We start from the raw sequence: 21,042 nt of genomic DNA on the forward strand, positions 1-21,042 counted from the left end.
TTCATAAAGAAAGCACATATTTTCCCCATATTTTTCTGCCACTAAATCAAATTGAGGAAATCGATGCCTTTGCAGCCTGAATGGAGAATGTTTCATGTAAGAACCGGTCCACCGGGGATACAAGTGTATATAACCGGCTTCATACAATGCCTTTGGACGGTGAGATGAAACCACTCAATATTGCCATCTGCCAGGCTTTGGGCTAAACTCTGTGGCTGTGACAGCTAGTGAGGACCCTGTCCGTCTCTATTAATGCAAGTTCTACTACACTTAGTGGATAAACGTCAGTCACTATAACATAAAGTCCACTTCCCTCAACATTTCAGTTTATTTAAATAATCATTTCAATGTTGTTCATGTGTCAGATAATGACAAATTACAATAACTGGCAGTGCTTCACTCCAAAATGATTAAGACTTGGCGCAGGAAAAATTTTGAAAATATACAGATTTATTTCAAATGCTAGAACAGGAGAACTGGACTAGCAATTATGTAACTATAAGAAAATACAACTAACTAATCTGAAACATGAGTATAAAAATAAGTGGTCATACAAATGGTGATTTCATTCGTAAAGCAGATATATCAGCTCTCCAGGTGTTCTATCATTATAACACCCTCTTAATGACAGACACTGACAGTAATACTGAAATATTATGTGCACTCGGATACCATACATTAATTAGTTGTCATCTGGCCATGCTAGAAAATATAGAATAAATGTAACTTTCTAACTATAAATTCTTACTCTTACCCACACCCTAACTCCTGTTTGACTAAATCATGCAATTGCTCAACAGTTCTTCTGTATTAGCCAATTCTATCATGGTCATGTAGTGACTACTGCACAAATCCCCTGACCGCCAAGATTGGCCCACTGCCATCAGAGTGAAAAGTCAACAACCACAAAAATCAGGCGAGGGGGCATTTCCTCTTTCTAAGGCGTGGGGACTTGGTTGCCTTGGTGATGGCATTCATGAGCAGGCCAGAGAGGCACTTAGGGGCGTCCTGAGTGGAGGGAGAGCAGCATTTCTGGAAGACAGCAGGGGAGGAGGGCTTCTCTGCAGAACAGCGGCTCTCTGCCAGCGTCACTAGCTGGGTTCACAGTCAAAGAGAGAAGTTATGAAAACAACAATATCAAAAAGCCTGCTACATCCTTAGACCTACAATATAACTTCCAGTCTAAGATCCTGTAGACACTTGATGGCCAATCATGTTCATTTTATCCCATTGGGACAACCTGGTTAATATGAGATATGGGGTTGTCTGTGTGAACCTTTATTATTAAGTGTCAAACTCACCTGTATCTGAACACATGCAGTTCTCTGGTCTGCTGGCAGGGGGCAGCATTGGTCCACTATGTTCTGGACAGGGAGAGCCACAGGGAACCTGAGAGAGCAGATTGCAAGATCATCTCAGTATACTACATCTTTGTTTTACTCGATAATCAAACCAGTCAAAGGGCTTTGTTAGACAGATATGTACAAATGTCCCTGGATCAAACTAGCTGCTGTAATAAGATACTTATGAAAGTTATTGTATCCTACTGTTTTTAAACTTTTGGTAAAGGTCTTTGATACAATGCAAATCTGGAATTATAATGTCATTAATTAACCACGTTTCCATCCACAGTTTTACTGCGAGTAAGGTCATACCGTATAAAACAAAACCACAACAACTGTAATGGAAACAGGAGGTTTCAGTGAAATGTTATAAATGCCAACAGATAACTGTTCGTTTGACATGGTGGGATCTTTTTGTGTCCGTAAAATGCAAAGTAATCTTGTAGTCACGTGATATGGTGTGGTCCTTCCACTACGACTCAGGAAACTATACAGTTTATTAGGCTACAGATTAAATAAATGATCAACTTCACAGGGTAGTGAAAGTGCACAGTGATGAGCTTGATGTTCCTTTCCAATAAATATTGAGGGTCTTATTCTGGTGACATGATGATTGATGATTGACTGCCATTTGAATTTATTTTTAAATATTGGTGGCTGTTATCCATAATAAATCTCATCATGTAGACTAGTTTACCCACACTGTATCTGCTAGTTGTTGGCTCGAGAGAATGTGCCAAGACCAGAGTTGGCACATTTACTATTTATAACAACCGTTTCTGTGACAAATCTGTCAGTAGAGTTGGGAATATGATGGAAACACACTGATCTTTAGATTTTTATTCAGGAAAATGGAAAAAGTCAGTTTGGTGGAAACACACCACTTGTGGAAAAATGACAATATTTCAAATCTGTCGCCAGTCGGATGGAAACAGCTACAGTCACCATCTACTACAGTGAAATGTACCCTTTCTGAAAGGTCTGGTTCTGTCACCCAGAAAGATAAACAATCAGGCTGGGCAGCATAAAAATGTGACTGAGGAGGAAAAAGGTCCAATTAAACACACACACACGAATGCTAAACTAACACACTTACTTCTTCTTGATGACCTTGTATGTTTCACAGATGTGTCCGAGGGTGTGAGTCTGTGGTACGGCAGAGGCAGAGTCAAACTTTTGGTCATAGTCTGGATGAGGGGCGAGGGAGGAGAAACAGGTATACCTGTCCTCACCTTCTCCCACATCACAACAGGAGGAGTTGTGAGGTCTCCCCTTCTGCTCTTCCTCACAGAACCTGTCAAGCACCTCACGCCACTGAGAGGAGAGAGATGAAAACATATATATATTTTTCACTGTATAGAGGATCATTTATACAGATATTTCTGTTTAGTAGCCTTCCTCAGCATAGGAATGAATTGGATCCTTACTTTTCCCATGTTGACAAGTGCAGGTAGGCAGGCCATAGCACATAGCCCATACACACACACTCCTTACCTTTCCCTCAGCACAGGGTAGCACGTCCTCCTGTCCCTTACAGCAGTGTTTGAACCCTCTCTCCAGGCGGTTCACGGCCTTTGATTGGCGGGCCAGCCAGCCAAAGCCTGTACGTGGCAGGCACTTGGGGGTGTAGAGAGGGCGGTGCTTGCGTAGATGGCAGACCAATCCGATGTTGTCGAAAGTGGGTCGTCCAGGGGGGAAGCTGATGTCAGAGTCTCTGGGAGTAGCTTGGGGGCTCTTCTTGTGCTTCTCCCCTCTGATAGTACGTGGACCAGACTGGGACCTGGGAGGAAAGGACACAATACATGTAGTCATTAGTTGCCATAAAAAAGGACAATTTGAACTTTACAGTTACCCCTAAACGAGGGCTTTGGAGGTCATGAAATGTTGTCTGCCGGTGACTGTCATGCAAATAACTTGACAGTAATTGAAAGTTGATTAGGCCTACATGAACACATTTAGCATCTCCTGACTTCCACACATAGCCTAAAAGCCACTGATGCAGACCTTAGGACATCTACATTTGAAAAAGTATAATAATTCCATTTAATATAGCATACACCAGCAGTTCCCAAACTTTTTATAGTCCTGTAACCCTTCAGACATTCAACCTCCAGCTGTACCCCCTCTAGCACCAGGGTCAGCTCACACTCAAATGTTTTTGTTGTTGCCATCATTGTAAGCCTGCCACACACACTATATAGTACATTTATTAAACATAAGAATTAGTGTGAGTTTGTCACAACCCGGCTCGTGGGAAGTGACAAAGAGCTCTTATAGGACCAGGGCACAAATAATAATATAATAATAATCAATCATTTTGCTCTTTATTTAACCATCTTACATATAAAACCTTATTTGTTAATCGAAAATTGTGAATAACTCACCACAGGTTAATGAGAAAGGTGTGCTTGAAAGGATGCACATAACTCTGCAAGGTTGGGTTTGTTTGGAGAGAGTCTCAGTCTGAAATCATATTCCACACACAGTCTGTGTCTGTATTTAGTTTTCATGCTAGTGAGTGCCGAGAATCCACTCTCACATAGGTACGTAGTTGCAAAGGGCATCAGTGTCTTAACAGCGCAAATTGCCAAGGCAAGAAACTCTGAGTGCAGCCCTATCCAGAAATCTGGCAGTGTTTCTGATTAAATAACATTTTCACATAACCGTTTGTTGCAATTTCGATGAGGCTCTCTTGTTCAGATATCGGTAACTGTACTGGAGGCAGGGCATGAAAGGGAAAACGAATCCAGTTGTTTGTGTAATTTGTTTCAGGAAAGTACCTGTGTGATTGCACACCCAACTCACTCAGGTGCTTCGCTATATCACATTTGACATTGTCCATAAGATTGAGTTAATTTGCACACAAAAAAATCAAACAATGATGGAAAGACCTGTGTGTAATCCTTGTTAATGCAGACAGAGAAGAGCGCCAACTTCTTAATCATAGCGTCTATTTTGTCCCGCATATTGAATATAGTTGCGGAGTCCCTTGAATCGTAGATTCAGATCATTCAGGCAAGAAAAAGCATCACCCAGAAAGAGAAACTCATCATCATGCAAGCGGTCAGACAAGTGAAAATGATGGTCAGTAAAGTCAACTTTAAGCTCGTCTCTCAATTTAAAAAAATACTGTCAATACTTTGTTACAGGCCCATCACGTCTGTTGACTCATCCAGCTGTAACAGACATATACCAGGAGCTGTCCCAGGCCCATCACGTCTGTTGACTCATCCAGCTGTAACAGACATATACCAGGAGCTGTCCCAGGCCCATCACGTCTGTTGACTCATCCAGCTGTAACAGACATATACCAGGAGCTGTCCCAGGCCCATCACGTCTGTTGACTCATCCAGCTGTAACAGACATATACCAGGAGCTGTCCCAGGCCCATCACGTCTGTTGACTCATCCAGCTGTAACAGACATATACCAGGAGCTGTCCCAGGCCCATCACGTCTGTTGACTCATCCAGCTGTAACAGACATATACCAGGAGCTGTCCCAGGCCCATCACGTCTGTTGACTCATCCAGCTGTAACAGACATATACCAGGAGCTGTCCCAGGCCCGCCACGTCTGTTGACTCATCCAGCTGTAACAGACATATACCAGGAGCTGTCCCAGGCCCATCACGTCTGTTGACTCATCCAGCTGTAACAGACATATACCAGGAGCTGTCCCAGGCCCATCACGTCTGTTGACTCATCCAGCTGTAACAGACATATACCAGGAGCTGTCCCAGGCCCATCACGTCTGTTGACTCATCCAGCTGTAACAGACATATACCAGGAGCTGTCCCAGGCCCATCACGTCTGTTGACTCATCCAGCTGTAACAGACATATACCAGGAGCTGTCCCAGGCCCATCACGTCTGTTGACTCATCCAGCTGTAACAGACATATACCAGGAGCTGTCCCAGGCCCATCACGTCTGTTGACTCATCCAGCTGTAACAGACATATACCAGGAGCTGTCCCAGGCCCATCACGTCTGTTGACTCATCCAGCTGTAACAGACATATACCAGGAGCTGTCCCAGGCCCATCACGTCTGTTGACTCATCCAGCTGTAACAGACATATACCAGGAGCTGTCCCAGGCCCATCACGTCTGTTGACTCATCCAGCTGTAACAGACATATACCAGGAGCTGTCCCAGGCCCATCACGTCTGTTGACTCATCCAGCTGTAACAGACATATACCAGGAGCTGTCCCAGGCCCATCACGTCTGTTGACTCATCCAGCTGTAACAGACATATACCAGGAGCTGTCCCAGGCCCATCACGTCTGTTGACTCATCCAGCTGTAACAGACATATACCAGGAGCTGTCCCAGGCCCATCACGTCTGTTGACTCATCCAGCTGTAACAGACATATACCAGGAGCTGTCCCAGGCCCATCACGTCTGTTGACTCATCCAGCTGTAACAGACATATACCAGGAGCTGTCCCAGGCCCATCACGTCTGTTGACTCATCCAGCTGTAACAGACATATACCAGGAGCTGTCCCAGGCCCATCACGTCTGTTGACTCATCCAGCTGTAACAGACATATACCAGGAGCTGTCCCAGGCCCATCACGTCTGTTGACTCATCCAGCTGTAACAGACATATACCAGGAGCTGTCCCAGGCCCATCACGTCTGTTGACTCATCCAGCTGTAACAGACATATACCAGGAGCTGTCCCAGGCCCATCACGTCTGTTGACTCATCCAGCTGTAACAGACATATACCAGGAGCTGTCCCAGGCCCATCACGTCTGTTGACTCATCCAGCTGTAACAGACATATACCAGGAGCTGTCCCAGGCCCATCACGTCTGTTGACTCATCCAGCTGTAACAGACATATACCAGGAGCTGTCCCAGGCCCATCACGTCTGTTGACTCATCCAGCTGTAACAGACATATACCAGGAGCTGTCCCAGGCCCATCACGTCTGTTGACTCATCCAGCTGTAACAGACATATACCAGGAGCTGTCCCAGGCCCATCACGTCTGTTGACTCATCCAGCTGTAACAGACATATACCAGGAGCTGTCCCAGGCCCATCACGTCTGTTGACTCATCCAGCTGTAACAGACATATACCAGGAGCTGTCCCAGGCCCATCACGTCTGTTGACTCATCCAGCTGTAACAGACATATACCAGGAGCTGTCCCAGGCCCATCACGTCTGTTGACTCATCCAGCTGTAACAGACATATACCAGGAGCTGTCCCAGGCCCATCACGTCTGTTGACTCATCCAGCTGTAACAGACATATACCAGGAGCTGTCCCAGGCCCATCACGTCTGTTGACTCATCCAGCTGTAACAGACATATACCAGGAGCTGTCCCAGGCCCATCACGTCTGTTGACTCATCCAGCTGTAACGCATAGAATTCACTGGCTTATATGTGAAGCAGTAAATTGTTTCAAAACATCACTGCAATGTCACTGATGCGTCATTAAACTGTTGTTTGATGAATGCATTGTCTGTATAATTTTAGCCTTTTCCCCCAGCATTGTCCCACCCATATCCGCGGCAGCAGAATTAAGTCCTCCACAATAGTATGGGTCTTGCCTGTCCTAGCCACTCGGTAGCTCACCATAAAAGACGCTTCTAGACCCTTGTTATTAATGGTATCTGTTGCTTTTATACATGTCTTACTACTCGAAAGTCACCTTAATTCTCTTATTTTGTTTCTAAATGTCTGTGCAAGAGGTAAGGTTTCATTATGGGGCGGCAGGGTAGCCTAGTGGTTAGAGCGTTGGACTAACCGGAAGGTTGCAAGTTCAAACCCCCGAGCCGACAAGGTACAAATCTGTCGTTCTGCCCCTGAACAGGCAGTTAACCCACTGTTCCTAGGCTGTTATTGAAAATAAGAATTTGTTCTTAACTGACTTGCCTGGTTAAATAAAGGTCAAATTAAAATAAAAAAATTAGTTGTGAGATAGTACTTTTGCACATATAACACACTGTGGCTGAGGAAAGGCACTACTTCCAATATAAGTGAACCTCAAATCAATGTAGTTCTCATCATATTTGCGCCTCTTCGATGGTCCAATGTCTGTTGTTCGGTGCTTTCCCGGGTAAGGAGACAGTAGCTCTTAGGCTGCATCAGATTCACAACTGTCAGTGTCCATGCTAGCTGGGCTAACAACAAATGTAGAATTACTGATGCTAGCATTGGATGTGCTCGTGGACAGGTGCAGTACTGCTGGTAGTAGCAGTACTACCAGTAGAGCTGGTATGTGTCTATGAACGCGGGCCTTTAATTTGAAAAGAAAAATTAAAATCAATTTTCGAGCAAAGAGAGTAATGGTTAACGTGATTGGATGTTAAATATTTGACATTGTGTTGTTTTTTCGCTGAACACTAGATGTTTTCATTTTATTTTTGGCAGTGAAACGAGGCTACTAAGGCAAGAAAAATATAGTTGGACTGTTTGAAAATGTGAAGAAAAAAAAGTATTATTATAAAACTATTTTAAAAATGTGAATCACACTTATTTGGCGTACTCCCGACGGCAATGCGTACCCCAGTTTGGGAGTACCTGGCCTACACCGTTACAATAAATCCCCCAAAATTATTTTAGACAGGTCTAAAGAAACATGATATGAAGAAAATGTAGTCTAAGATGAACAGAGTAGCATACTCAGTTGTCCTTATCAAATCAAATCAAATGTATTATTTATAGCCCTTCGTACATCAGCTGATATCTCAAAGTGCTGTACAGTCAGTCACTGATCAGACTATGCCATATGGCTGTGTGCTACACTAGTTCATTTAGCAGGCAAGATTGTCTTAGAATATCGTGGCATTATTTTATAGTAGAAAGAACACAATGAACATAACTGAAATAAAATAGAAAGGATATTTTCTCTAAAGGATTTCCAAGAAAGTGCGCACATGCAGCTATTTTTTCATTAACAAAGAAACAGGTCCTCCTACAGTGAATTCAGAAAGTATTCAGCACAGGTTACTTTTTCCACATTTTGTTACGTTACAGCCTTATTCTAAAATGGATTAAAGAAAACAAATTCTCAATCTACAAACAATACCCCATATTCAGAAAGCAAAAAAATGTTTTGGATATGATTTGGAAAAGCACACATCCGTTTATATAAGGTCCCACAGTTGGCAGTGCACGTCAGAGCAAAAACCAAGACATGGGGTCGAAGGAATTGTCCATAGAGCTCAGAGACAGGTTTGTGTCGAGGGACAGATCTGAGGAAAGGTACCAAAACATTTCTGCAGCATTGAAGGTCCCCAAGTACACAGTGGGCTCCATCATTCTTAAATGGAAGAAGTTTGGAACCACCAAGACTCCTAGAGCTGGCCGCCTGGCCAAACTGAGCAATCAGGGGAGAACAGCCTTGGTCAGGGAGGTGCCTCTGTGGGGATGGTTATCCTTCTGGAAGGTTCTCCCGTCTCTGCAGTACTCCACCAAACAGGCCTTTACGGTAGAGAGGCCAGACAGAAGTCACTCCTCAGTAAAAGGCACATGACATTCAGCTTGGAGTTTGCCAAAAGGCACCTAAAGGAATCTCAGATCATGAGAAACAAGATTCTCTGGTCTGATGAAGCCAAAACTGAACTTTTGGCCTGAATGCAAAGTGTCACATCTGGAAGAAACCTGCCACCATCCCTATGGTGAAGCATGGTGGTGGCAGCATCATGCTGTGGGGAGGGTTTTCAGCGGCAGGGACTGGAAGACTAGTCAGGATCTAGGGAAAGATGAATGGTGCAAAGTACAGAGATCCTTGATGAGAACCTGCTCCAGAGCACTCAGGACCTCAGACTGGGACAAAGGTTCACCTTCCTACAGGACAACGACCCTAAGCACACAGCCAAGACTTGGCTTCGGGACAAGTCTCTGAATGTCCTTGAGTGGCCGAGCCAGAGCCTGGACTTGAACTCGATCGAACATCTTCTGCAGAGAAGACTGGGAGAAACTCCCCAAATACAAGTGTGCCAAGCTTGTAGTGTCATACCCAAGAAGAATCCAGGCTGTAATCGGTGCCAAAGGTGCTTCAACAAAATACTGAGAAATGGGTCTGAATACTTATGTAAATGTCACATTTCTGTATAAAAATAAATACATGTTTTTGCATTATGGGGTATTATGTGTAGATTGAGGGGGTGAAAACGATTTAATCCACTTTAGAATAAGGCTGTAATGTAACAAAATATGGAAAAAGTCAAGGGGTCTGAATACTTTCCCAATGTACTTTATATGCTTAATTTTGAGTTATTTATGCAGCTTTAGTTGTCATACAAATGTTAGGCTATAGGTTTTGATATTGAATAGGTTCTAAGGCTGCATGATGCGACTGATGATGCTTTAGAAAAAAGCAGGAAAGTTGTGCTCTGCTCTGTTTCTTGTGCAGGCTGCACATACTTCATCATTCACAATTTCACAAGCACTTGATAATATTCTCACCCATCAGACTATTCTTAATTTAATCTGATCTTTACATATAGCCTACTAATATGTGTGGAATTACTTTTGATTAGAAGGGCCCACCTCTTCCAGTTTAGATGGACGTCATATTCTATTTGTGTCCTTCTCGTAGGCCTATTATATAGACAGTGTCGTTTTTTAAATTGAAATTGTTGCCACTGTCCGCATAATAGGCTACCCTTTAACTTGTCCTATTAAAAACATATTCTGTTAATGTCTCCAGTCATATACAGTGCCTTGCGAAAGTATTCGGCCCCCTTGAACTTTGCGACCTTTTGCCACATTTCAGGCTTCAAACATAAAGATATAAAACTGTATTTTTTTGTGAAGAATCAACAACAAGTGGGACACAATAATGAAGTGGAACGACATTTATTGGATATTTCAAACTTTTTTAACAAATCAAAAACTGAAAAATTGGGCGTGCAAAATTATTCAGCCCCCTTAAGTTAATACTTTGTAGCGCCACCTTTTGCTGCGATTACAGCTGTAAGTCGCTTGGGGTATGTCTCTATCAGTTTTGCACATCGAGAGACTGACATTTTTTACCATTCCTCCTTGCAAAACAGCTCGAGCTCAGTGAGGTTGGATGGAGAGCATTTGTGAACAGCAGTTTTCAGTTCTTTCCACAGATTCTCGATTGGATTCAGGTCTGGACTTTGACTTGGCCATTCTAACACCTGGATATGTTTATTTTTGAACCCTTCCATTGTAGATTTTGCTTTATGTTTTGGATCATTGTCTTGTTGGAAGACAAATCTCCGTCCCAGTCTCAGGTCTTTTGCAGACTCCATCAGGTTTTCTTCCAGAATGGTCCTGTATTTGGCTCCATCCATCTTCCCATCAATTTTAACCATCTTCCCTGTCCCTGCTGAAGAAAAGCAGGTCCAAACCATGATGCTGCCATCACCATGTTTGACAGTGGGGATGGTGTATTCAGGGTGATGAGCTGTGTTGCTTTTACGCCAAACATAACGTTTTGCATTGTTGCCAAAAAGTTCAATTTTGGTTTCATCTGACCAGAGCACCTTCTTCCACATGTTTGGTGTGTCTCCCAGGTGGCTTGTGGCAAACTTTAAACGACACTTTTTATGGATATCTTCTTTCTTCTTGCCACTCTTCCATAAAGGCCAGATTTGTGCAATATACGACTGATTGTTGTCCTATGGACAGAGTCTCCCACCTCAGCTGTAGATCTCTGCAGTTCATCCATAGTGATCATGGGCCTCTTGGCTGCATCTCTGATCAGTCTTCTCCTTGTATGAGCTGAAAGTTTAGAGGGACGGCCAGGTCTTGGTAGATTTGCAGTGGTCTGATACTCCTTCCATTTCAATATTATCGCTTGCACAGTGCTCCTTGGGATGTTTAAAGCTTGGGAAATCTTTTTGTATCCAAATCCAGCTTTAAACTTCTTCACAACAGTATCTCGGACCTGCCTGGTGTGTTCCTTGTTCTTCATGATGCTCTCTGCGCTTTTAACGGACCTCTGAGACTATCACAGTGCAGGTGCATTTATACGGAGACTTGATTACACACAGGTGGATTGTATTTATCATCATTAGTCATTTAGGTCAACATTGGATCATTCAGAGATCCTCACTGAACTTCTGGAGAGAGTTTGCTGCACTGAAATTAAAGGGGCTGAATTATTTTGCACGCCAAATTTTTCAGTTTTTGATTTGTTAAAAAAGTTTGAAATATCCAATAAATGTCGTTCCACTTCATGATTGTGTCCCACTTGTTGTTGATTCTTCACAAAAAAATAGTTTTATATCTTTATGTTTGAAGCCTGAAATGTGGCAAAAGGTTGCAAAGTTCAAGGGGGCCGAATACTTTCGCAAGGCACTGTATAGTGTAGTAGAAATGCATGAAATGTGTTCATAAAACAACATTTTTCCCGTTCAAAGAATAAACGTAGGCCTATCTGATACAGCCTAGCCATACTCTAGTCTATGCTATACACGCTCAGCCATGCATTGAATGGTATTTTTTTGCGAACAATGATTGAGTTCTATTATTAGCCTAAATTATGACCATCCAATCTACTCACATTTCCAATAGTAGGCTATTTTACATAAGAAACAGCATTATATGCATGTAATGCTTTTTATAAAAGGTGCATTTTTACTGTGAAACATATCTTCCCCAAATCCTCTTTTATATAATGGCCAGTCAAAACTCTGTTTTCACATGCAACTGCGCAATGACGGAGTTTATAAGAACACGTTTCACTAGGCTCTGTAGGCTATGTGCTCTCTTACCGTGCCCCAGGGGTTCCATGTCTGTAGGCTATGTGCTCTCTTACCGTGCCCCAGGGGTTCCATGTCTGTAGGCTATGTGCTCTCTTACCGTGCCCCAGGGGTTCCATGTCTGTAGGCTATGTGCTCTCTTACCGTGTCCCAGGGGTTCCAGGCCTGTAGGCTATGTGCTCTCTTACCGTGTCCCAGGGGTTCCATGTCTGTAGGCTATGTGCTCTCTTACCGTGTCCCAGGGGTTCCAGGCCTGTAGGCTATGTGCTCTCTTATCGTGCCCCAGGGGTTCCATGTCTGTAGGCTATGTGCTCGCTTACCGTGCCCCAGGGGTTCTAGGCCTGTAGGCTATGTGCTCTCTTACCGTGCCCCAGGGGTTCCATGTCTGTAGGCTATGTGCTCGCTTACCGTGCCCCAGGGGTTCTAGGCTCTGTAGGCTATGTGCTCTCTTACCGTGCCCCAGGGGTTCCATGTCTGTAGGCTATGTGCTCGCTTACCGTGCCCCAGGGGTTCTAGGCCTGTAGGCTATGTGCTCTCTTACCGTGCCCCAGGGGTTCCATGTCTGTAGGCTATGTGCTCTCTTACCGTGCCCCAGGGGTTCCATGTCTGTAGGCTATGTGCTCTCTTACCGTGTCCCAGGGGTTCCATGTCTGTAGGCTATGTGCTCTCTTACCGTGCCCCAGGGGTTCCATGTCTGTAGGCTATGTGCTCTCTTACCGTGTCCCAGGGGTTCCATGTCTGTAGGCTATGTGCTCTCTTACCGTGCCCCAGGGGTTCCAGGCCTGTAGGCTATGTGCTCTCTTACCGTGCCCCAGGGGTTCCATGTCTGTAGGCTATGTGCTCTCTTACCGTGTCCCAGGGGTTCCAGGCCTGTAGGCTATGTGCTCTCTTACCGTGTCCCAGGGGTTCTAGGCCTGTAGGCTATGTGCTCTCTTACCGTGTCCCAGGGGTTCTAGGCCTGTAGGCTATGTGCTCTCTTACCGTGTCCCAGGGGTTCCATGTCTGTAGGCTATGTGCTCTCTTACCGTGTCCCAGGGGTTCTAGGCCTGTAGGCTATGTGCTCTCTTACCGTGTCCCAGGGGTTCTAGGTCTGTAGGCTATGTGCTCTCTTACCGTGTCCCAGGGGTTCTAGGTCTGTAGGCTATGTGCTCTCTTACCGTGTCCCAGGGGTTCTAGGTCTGTAGGCTATGTGCTCTCTTACCGTGTCCCAGGGGTTCTAGGTCTGTAGGCTATGTGCTCTCTTACCGTGTCCCAGGGGTTCTAGGTCTGTAGGCTATGTGCTCTCTTACCGTGTCCCATGGGTTCTAGGTCTGTAGGCTATGCGCTCTCTTACCGTGTCCCCTAAGGTCTGTAGGCTATGTGCTCTCTTACCGTGTCCCAGGGGTTCTAGGTCTGTAGGCTATGTGCTCTCTTACCGTGTCCCATGGTTTCTAGGTCTGTTGGCTATGTGGTCTCTTACCGTGTCCCCTAAGGTCTGCAGGCTGTGTTTGGAGTTATTTGGCCACGTTAGTTATGATACAAACCTTATCAAAACTACAGGCCTATGGGCTATGTGCTCTCTTACCGTGTCCCAGAGGTTCTAGGCCTGTGTGCTAGGCTACATGACGTGCGATTTGAAAAAGTAGGACTAAAAAAAGGCATGCGCTGTTTCTTGCCTTACTGCACAAGCAGAGAATCATTAAGTGATAATACATCATTCACAAGTGATAATATTACTAATCAGACTATTTTAATCTTGTCTTTACACATACTAAATAATGTGTGTGAAATGTGTTATGATTTAGAATGGACCATTATCATGCACCTATTGGAAAAGGGGAGCTTTCCCATACTTCTTTTTCATCCCAGCCAGGTAGGCTATACTCCTGTTGTAAATCAAAGCAATGTGCTTAATATTTGGAAAGTTGAGAAATAAATATAGTAGGCCTGGCCTGTAGAAAGCTGATGGGATCCTCTTTTTAAAAGAGGCCATAAAAATTGTTTTGTCGATTGCATAGCCTATAGAAATGTTGCGCAACATGAGCTCATGAAGTGTTTGATTAGATTTTCAATTACATTTCTATTGATGTCAGAGTGATCAGAGAGACAGTAAGGTGATGAGTACCAGCACATAACTGACTGTTAGCAAGTTTGGTACTCTACTAATAATCACCAGCACCATCAGAGCGCAGTTTTGGAGAAGCCTAGTTACTGTGACTAAACAGTCACGTAATATCGTCACCATAACAGCCCTACCCTAAACCTAAAGTAAACCGGTCTCTCTCTCTTCTTACTTGTGACAAGTGTTGGGGTTAAAGGTGAAGCCAGGTTCAGTTATGGGGGAGGAGCCTGCCCCCTGGGTGGTCGGCAGGTAGGTGGGGTTTGGGTTTTCCCTATGGAAACAGCTCAGTCTGTCCCCGCCCTCCTTCTTGCAGCAGTGGTAGTGGCGGGTCTTCACAGAGAACTCATCACTACAGAATGTGGACAGGCCCTGTTCCCACTGTAAGTGACATATACAAACATCAATTCACACATGAAAAATAGAGATAAAAGAAGTCCTAAAATGGTGAAGGTAAAGCTTTAGCCCTCATGAACACCTTCCCCTCTACACAGCTATACAGATAGACAGACACCAAGGATGATCTGTTGTGTCTGTATGCGCTTTCCTTCTCCTGAGTCTCATCTTCCCTATGCATCCTCTGTCTTCACTACTATTGTCTCGGGTTGGGTTAAATGCAGAAGACACATTTCAGTTGAATGCATAGGTATTCCCCTTTTTCTCATCTCCCCTAGACATCCTCATCACTACTACCGTCTCATCTCCCCTAGACATCGTCTGTCCTCATCAATACTACATCTGTGCACATAGAAGGCGGTTCTGTTGGTACAATAGGAGTGAACGGACCGGAACTGAACCCGACGGGACAGAATGGAACAGGACAGAATCAAATGTTGCCACAGAAACACTCACCGCCTGTGTAACGCAGCACAGCGTCACTTCCTGGACCTGCTGTGTCCCGTTCCTATGGCAACATGCGCTGTACCAGGACTCTATCCGGTTGACGGCGTCACCTTGACGACGAAGGTAGCCAAAGCCTGTCTGAGGTAAGGAGTAGGCAGGGTACCGGGGACGACGGCTGCTATGGAGACAAATGGCCTGGAGGTTGTTAGGGGATGGCTGGCCAGGGGGGAAGAGGACACTGGGGTGGGAATCCCCAAACGAGCGAGGCCCAGCCATCGGCCGACCTCCAGGTGTAAAGTCTGTGTCCAGGTGCAGGGTGATCTCCCTCTGGGTGATGTCTTCGTCAGCTGCCCTGGAGCCCACTGAGAACACACAATTCTGTTACTGTACCTCCCTCACACAGGATACAACACACACGTCATACTCCATTGGCTGTGTGATATGAAGTATACCAGCAGGGAAGGCATCGCAACCCACCTCTCTCCTTGAGGACTTTGAGCAGGTAAGGCTTCATATGTTCATGGGTGACCTCTCTCTGCTCCATGCCAGGAAACTCTACACAGTGACAGACAGGAGTTAGTACTGACAGCCATACACTAATAACATGTCATGTGCCTACACTGTATTAATTACATGGCAGAATGGCATGGGCATAGGAGAGGATGTGTCCCAAATACTTTGGAATACTTTCCTTCTCTCGTCTCCTTTCTTTCATTAACACTGACAGATCTGTGAATAGGCTGGATAGAACAAACCCACCTCTCCTATGGGTTACAGTTAGAACACACTCACCTATGGGTTACAGTTAGAACACACTCAGCTATGGGTTACAGTTAGAACACACTCAGCTATGGGTTACAGTTAGAACACACTCAGCTATGGGTTACAGTTAGAACACACTCACCTATGGGTTACAGTTAGAACACACTCACCTATGGGTTACAGTTAGAACACACTCACCTATGGGTTACAGTTAGAACACACTCAGCTATGGGTTACAGTTAGAACACACTCAGCTATGGGTTACAGTTATAACACACTCAGCTATGGGTTACAGTTATAACACACTCAGCTATGGGTTACAGTTATAACACACTCAGCTATGGGTTACAGTTATAACACACTCAGCTATGGGTTACAGTTATAACACACTCACCTATGGGTTACAGTTATAACACACTCACCTATGGGTTACAGTTAGAACACACTCACCTATGGGTTACAGTTAGAACACACTCACCTATGGGTTACAGTTAGAACACACTCACCTATGGGTTACAGTTAGAACACACTCACCTATGGGTTACAGTTAGAACACACTCACCTATGGGTTACAGTTAGAACACACTCACCTATGGGTTACAGTTAGAACACACTCACCTATGGGTTACAGTTAGAACACACTCACCTATGGGTTACAGTTAGAACACACTCACCTATGGGTTACAGTTAGAACACACTCAGCTATGGGTTACAGTTAGAACACACTCAGCTATGGGTTACAGTTATAACACACTCAGCTATGGGTTACAGTTATAACACACTCAGCTATGGGTTACAGTTATAACACACTCAGCTATGGGTTACAGTTATAACACACTCAGCTATGGGTTACAGTTATAACACACTCACCTATGGGTTACAGTTATAACACACTCACCTATGGGTTACAGTTAGAACACACTCACCTATGGGTTCCCAGAGTCCCCCAAAGTCCACCTCCCTCTGGGTTATATCAGGCTCTAGCTGACTCACCCCTGGAAGACATATACACACAGCACTGTGAAGGCATTGAAACACACACACACACACACACACACACACACACACACACACACACACACACACACACACACACACACACACACACACACACACACACACACACACAAACCTTGCAGGAGCTCCTCTATGTCAAAGGAGGCCTCTCGCTGTAACATGCCAGGCCTATCTATAGAAGGGATGAGAGAATGTAGAGAGACATAAAAACACAGAGACCAGCACACACGCCCACTGGTTACATAAGCCATCACACTCTGACCATGTAATGTCAGTACTGTTGTCCACCACCTTGATTTCACATAGAAATATGACTTATAGATATGTTATTCTCATTGAAAGCAAGTCTAAGAAGCGGACGATCTGTTCTATGTGCGCTATTTCTATCATTCCAATTTCTTAAGTTACATTTTTGCTTCTGGTTTTGTATACCAGCTTCAAACACAAATATTTTGCTTATTGAAAAGGAATTTCATAGCGGTTTAGATGGTACAATGATTCTCTACACTATACATTGCTTGTTTTGTCACAAACTGAAATTAGGCTAACTATTAGAATTTTAGCAACCAGGAAATTGCGGGGCCAATTCAGCATATTGCACCTTTAATTAACTTGGTGTGAATTATTTAATCTAGATGTTTGTTATACCTAAAATAATAGTTATACTGTTAGTAGTCTTGGACAAAGTTGTTCCACACTAAACTGGTGGAATGGAATGTATCACGTCCCAACAAATAATGTTTTTCTTCATGATCTCGAAAGTGCATAAAAATGGCCTCTTCTGCGCACTTCTAACAGACCATGCACAAACAGAAGGTGAGCCATAAACATACCAGTACATAAAACAAGGACAAAAAGAACTGATGATTCCATGCAAAAAAACTCGTATGCTACAAACCTTCAGATGCCGCGGACACCAGCACCAATGCACACCAGCAAGCTAGAGCCCAAGACCAACCCATTTCGAGTACTGACACGGGAGGTGTCTGATATCCTTGTCCCCTTTCACAGGACTGTTTCCACTCTCTCTGTTTCGCCCCTTTTCACCACCCTACTCTCTTTCCCTGTGTTTCGCAAAGTCGTTCCAAAGCCACGTCAAGTTCAGGAAACGACACTTGAGCGTCAAATCAAGGTCCTTCCTTTTCAAACCGTTAAGTCTTTTTGGAGCGGTATGAAATAGAGAATGAGAGTTGTGAGAGGGCATAAATACATGTATATTTGTTTTGTGATTGGAGGGGAAAGAAGGAGGGATATTTTCCACCATGAGTCAGCAGTGGTGTGTTTTCATGGAAGGAAGCCAGGCTTCTCCCAAAAATGGGCAAATAAAATAAATAAATAATTGTCCTTCATTTCGCAAGAGGTGGAATTTATCACACTGGAGAAAGCATCGAAACGAGCGAAACAGCGCCTCCCTGTATGTGTAGGGTCGAATGCAAGGGAAGCCAGCAAGCATTAGTCCTCCCTTGATAAAACAAGTATAAAGTCATAGCCAATTGGTGTTGAGCTAATCCGAGTGAGCTCAACTGTGAATGGTCCTGGCACACCCAAAAATGTGTCAAGGAAGCCAGTTTGGACTTGGCTGCACTCCAATCACATCATGTCACATCCAGAGCCAAATGTCATTGACAGAAACCATTTGAATCTTGTTGTGCTGTTGTCCTCCAGTGACTAGCTAGCTAAGATTGTCCCTTTCCTAAATTAGCCATGGATGAAGATAATGATTTGGACGTGTGGTTTGACTTAATTCTCCATACTGGCAAATGATTATGACAGCGATTCTGATCCAACCATAAATGCATACATTGTGCCCCTGGCCTAGGAGGATGGAAGTTCAATATGTAGCTAGATGTAGAAGGTTAATGTTAACTAGCTGGCTCATCGTTTTCCATGAAAACAAGTCAGGCTAGGGAACAAGCATTTTAGCCAGGTAGCCTAGGACAACAAAAAATAAAGGCGTGTACTGTATGACAGAGTCATAGACCGTTTCATCAACATGAAAGAGAGGAGGATGGCATTGGCATTTCTCTACAACATGTGCGTGCATGCACACAGGCACTCACACACACTCACAAATCAGAACCATGGACAGCCACATCATATTTAGCTTATGTCGATTGGACTAAATTATTTTTGGTATCTTTTAGTTATCACTGTATTAAACTAAGCATGATATGATGATGTTGAAATGATGAAGTTGAAATGGTGCTGGAATAGAGGAGGCAGCTACTGTTTTCTTTGCGACTTGAGTAACTCTCTGTGGTTATAAATCAATAGTTGTTTAGTAGCCTGAAAATAATATGTTTTTAACCTTAACATAAAATATTCTTCATTCGGAATGATATAAACATTAAAATATTGTTAAGAAATTCTCAGCAATCTAAATCGGAGTACATTTTTCATCAGTACTAAACACAATTATCACGTTGACACTGAGCATACTCAAATTGGTCAGCATGAAATAACTATTTCCATTCCTATAACACCATCTGCAGAAACTAAAATGATCTTGTTGGGCAAATCCAGGTAGTGACTCCCGGGTTAAGTAACATTTCTTCCGTTTGGTGCCTAATGAACATGACCCAGGGCAAGCATCATGATCCCACTATTTAAAAGGGCAATGCCTATGGGCTCTATGTGCCATTAGCACAAACCTGCTATAGTTCCTGAGTATTATCATTATCATCAAATTGTAATTTGGCAATGGGATATAGGTCAAATAGATTAGGAACAGATTCACTCTCAGGATCAGAGGGTTCCCACTCTCCATTCAGCAGGGGCATGGTGACAACAGTGTTAACATCTTTATACACAACTTCTACTAAAGCTGTTGGGCAGTCACAATCAGCATAACAACAATCAATCCATAATACATGAATTGCTCCACTCATATAGTTATTTATTTACTAAAAACTTATTCAAATCAATCAGTCAGTTTACAAATCATAATTAAAACCCAATTAATAATTTAGAATTACAATACTTAGTGATTCACGTTAGTTCTATCACTCAAAGTTAAATCCCTCAACTTAACACACACTGGCAGAATGTACATTTACATACAATATATTCATCTTATAATTCTAGTATGAACCTTTCTCATCACGGTCATAATTACAGATCAGTATCTTAATGCATTCTTAGTCTAAATGACTATAATTTTTGCAGTGTGTAGACCTCTACAATCAACTTGATACCCCAAATAAACTATTTAGGGCAACCCTAAATCAATTACGGGCACAGTTGACCAACCCCCCCTTCATGCACTTATTCTTCTGGCATCTCTTCGTTGTCATCTTCAGATAGCTTCACAGTTCAAAGTGGATGGCCCATGATAATGTCCCAGTTTCACTATCTCACCTGGGCCGCCACCACCTTTACCACCCATTATGTCTTGTCCATTTGTCAACCAGTATACCAGCAACATGGGAAAAGTTTGGAACAGATCTCTTTCCATGCTCCCTTCACATGGACTCATGTCGCACTCTTGACAGAAAAGGCATGACAGAAAAGGCAGTTGATAGCCTCGACTGGATGCTGTGTACAAGTTGCTGGTTTCGGACTCGGGTCTCAGGTCTCAGGTCTCAGAACTCAGGTCTCAGGACTCAGGACTCAGGTCTCAGGACTCAGGTCTCAGGACTCAGGACTTAGGTCTCAGGTCTCAGGTCTCAGGACTCAGGACTCAGGTCTCAGGACTCAGGACTCAGGTCTCAGGACTCAGGTCTCAGGACTCAGGACTCAGGTCTCAGGACTCAGGTCTCAGGACTCAGGACTCAGGTCTCAGGTCTCAGGACTCAGGACTCAGGACTCAGGACTCAGGTCTCAGGACTCAGGACTCAGGTCTCAGGATTCAGGTCTCAGGACTCAGGACTCAGGACTCAGGACTCAGGTCTCAGGACTCAGGACTCAGGTCTCAGGACTCAGGACTCAGGACTCAGGACTCAGGACTCAGGTCTCAGGTAGAAGTGGTGAAGGACCAAACTGAACACCATTGTCATGTCTTTGGCATCATTAAACTGAAGACTGTTTAGTTTATCAAATCAATTCTCTGTAATTATTATTACGTGATTAACTAATCAGGTAGATGTAATTAACTAGGAAGTCGGGGCACCAAGGAAAATATTCAGATTACAAAGTTATAATTTTCCTAATATAACTTTCAGATATTTTAATATCTGATCAATTAGTCTTCTAATTAATGAATTATGAATTATTCTGTACCTCACGTCAGTCTCATTCCAAACGTCGTAAATGGTTGGTTATCTGCACGAACCCAGTCTTCACTATGAGTCA

The 21,042-nt window shown here is 43.8% G+C and overlaps 1 protein-coding gene across 1 annotated transcript; it reads right to left on the reverse strand.

Moving 5' to 3' along the window:
* Positions 1 to 429: 429 nt before the first annotated feature.
* LOC118373731 (extracellular matrix protein 1-like) lies at positions 430 to 18,024 on the reverse strand. Its single transcript, XM_052502612.1, has 10 exons — positions 17,651 to 18,024; positions 16,868 to 16,924; positions 16,662 to 16,730; positions 15,451 to 15,528; positions 14,983 to 15,335; positions 14,306 to 14,511; positions 2,838 to 3,123; positions 2,440 to 2,657; positions 1,302 to 1,389; positions 430 to 1,095 (listed from the first exon to the last, which is right to left on the reverse strand). Exons 1-10 carry the CDS (start codon positions 17,712 to 17,714, stop codon positions 913 to 915), a joined length of 1,602 nt encoding a protein of 533 aa, XP_052358572.1. The 5' UTR covers positions 17,715 to 18,024; the 3' UTR covers positions 430 to 912.
* Between the last annotated feature and the right edge of the window lie 3,018 nt (positions 18,025 to 21,042).

Source organism: Oncorhynchus keta, unplaced genomic scaffold, assembly GCF_023373465.1.
Source record: "Oncorhynchus keta strain PuntledgeMale-10-30-2019 unplaced genomic scaffold, Oket_V2 Un_contig_1599_pilon_pilon, whole genome shotgun sequence".
NCBI classification, from domain to species: domain Eukaryota; kingdom Metazoa; phylum Chordata; class Actinopteri; order Salmoniformes; family Salmonidae; genus Oncorhynchus; species Oncorhynchus keta.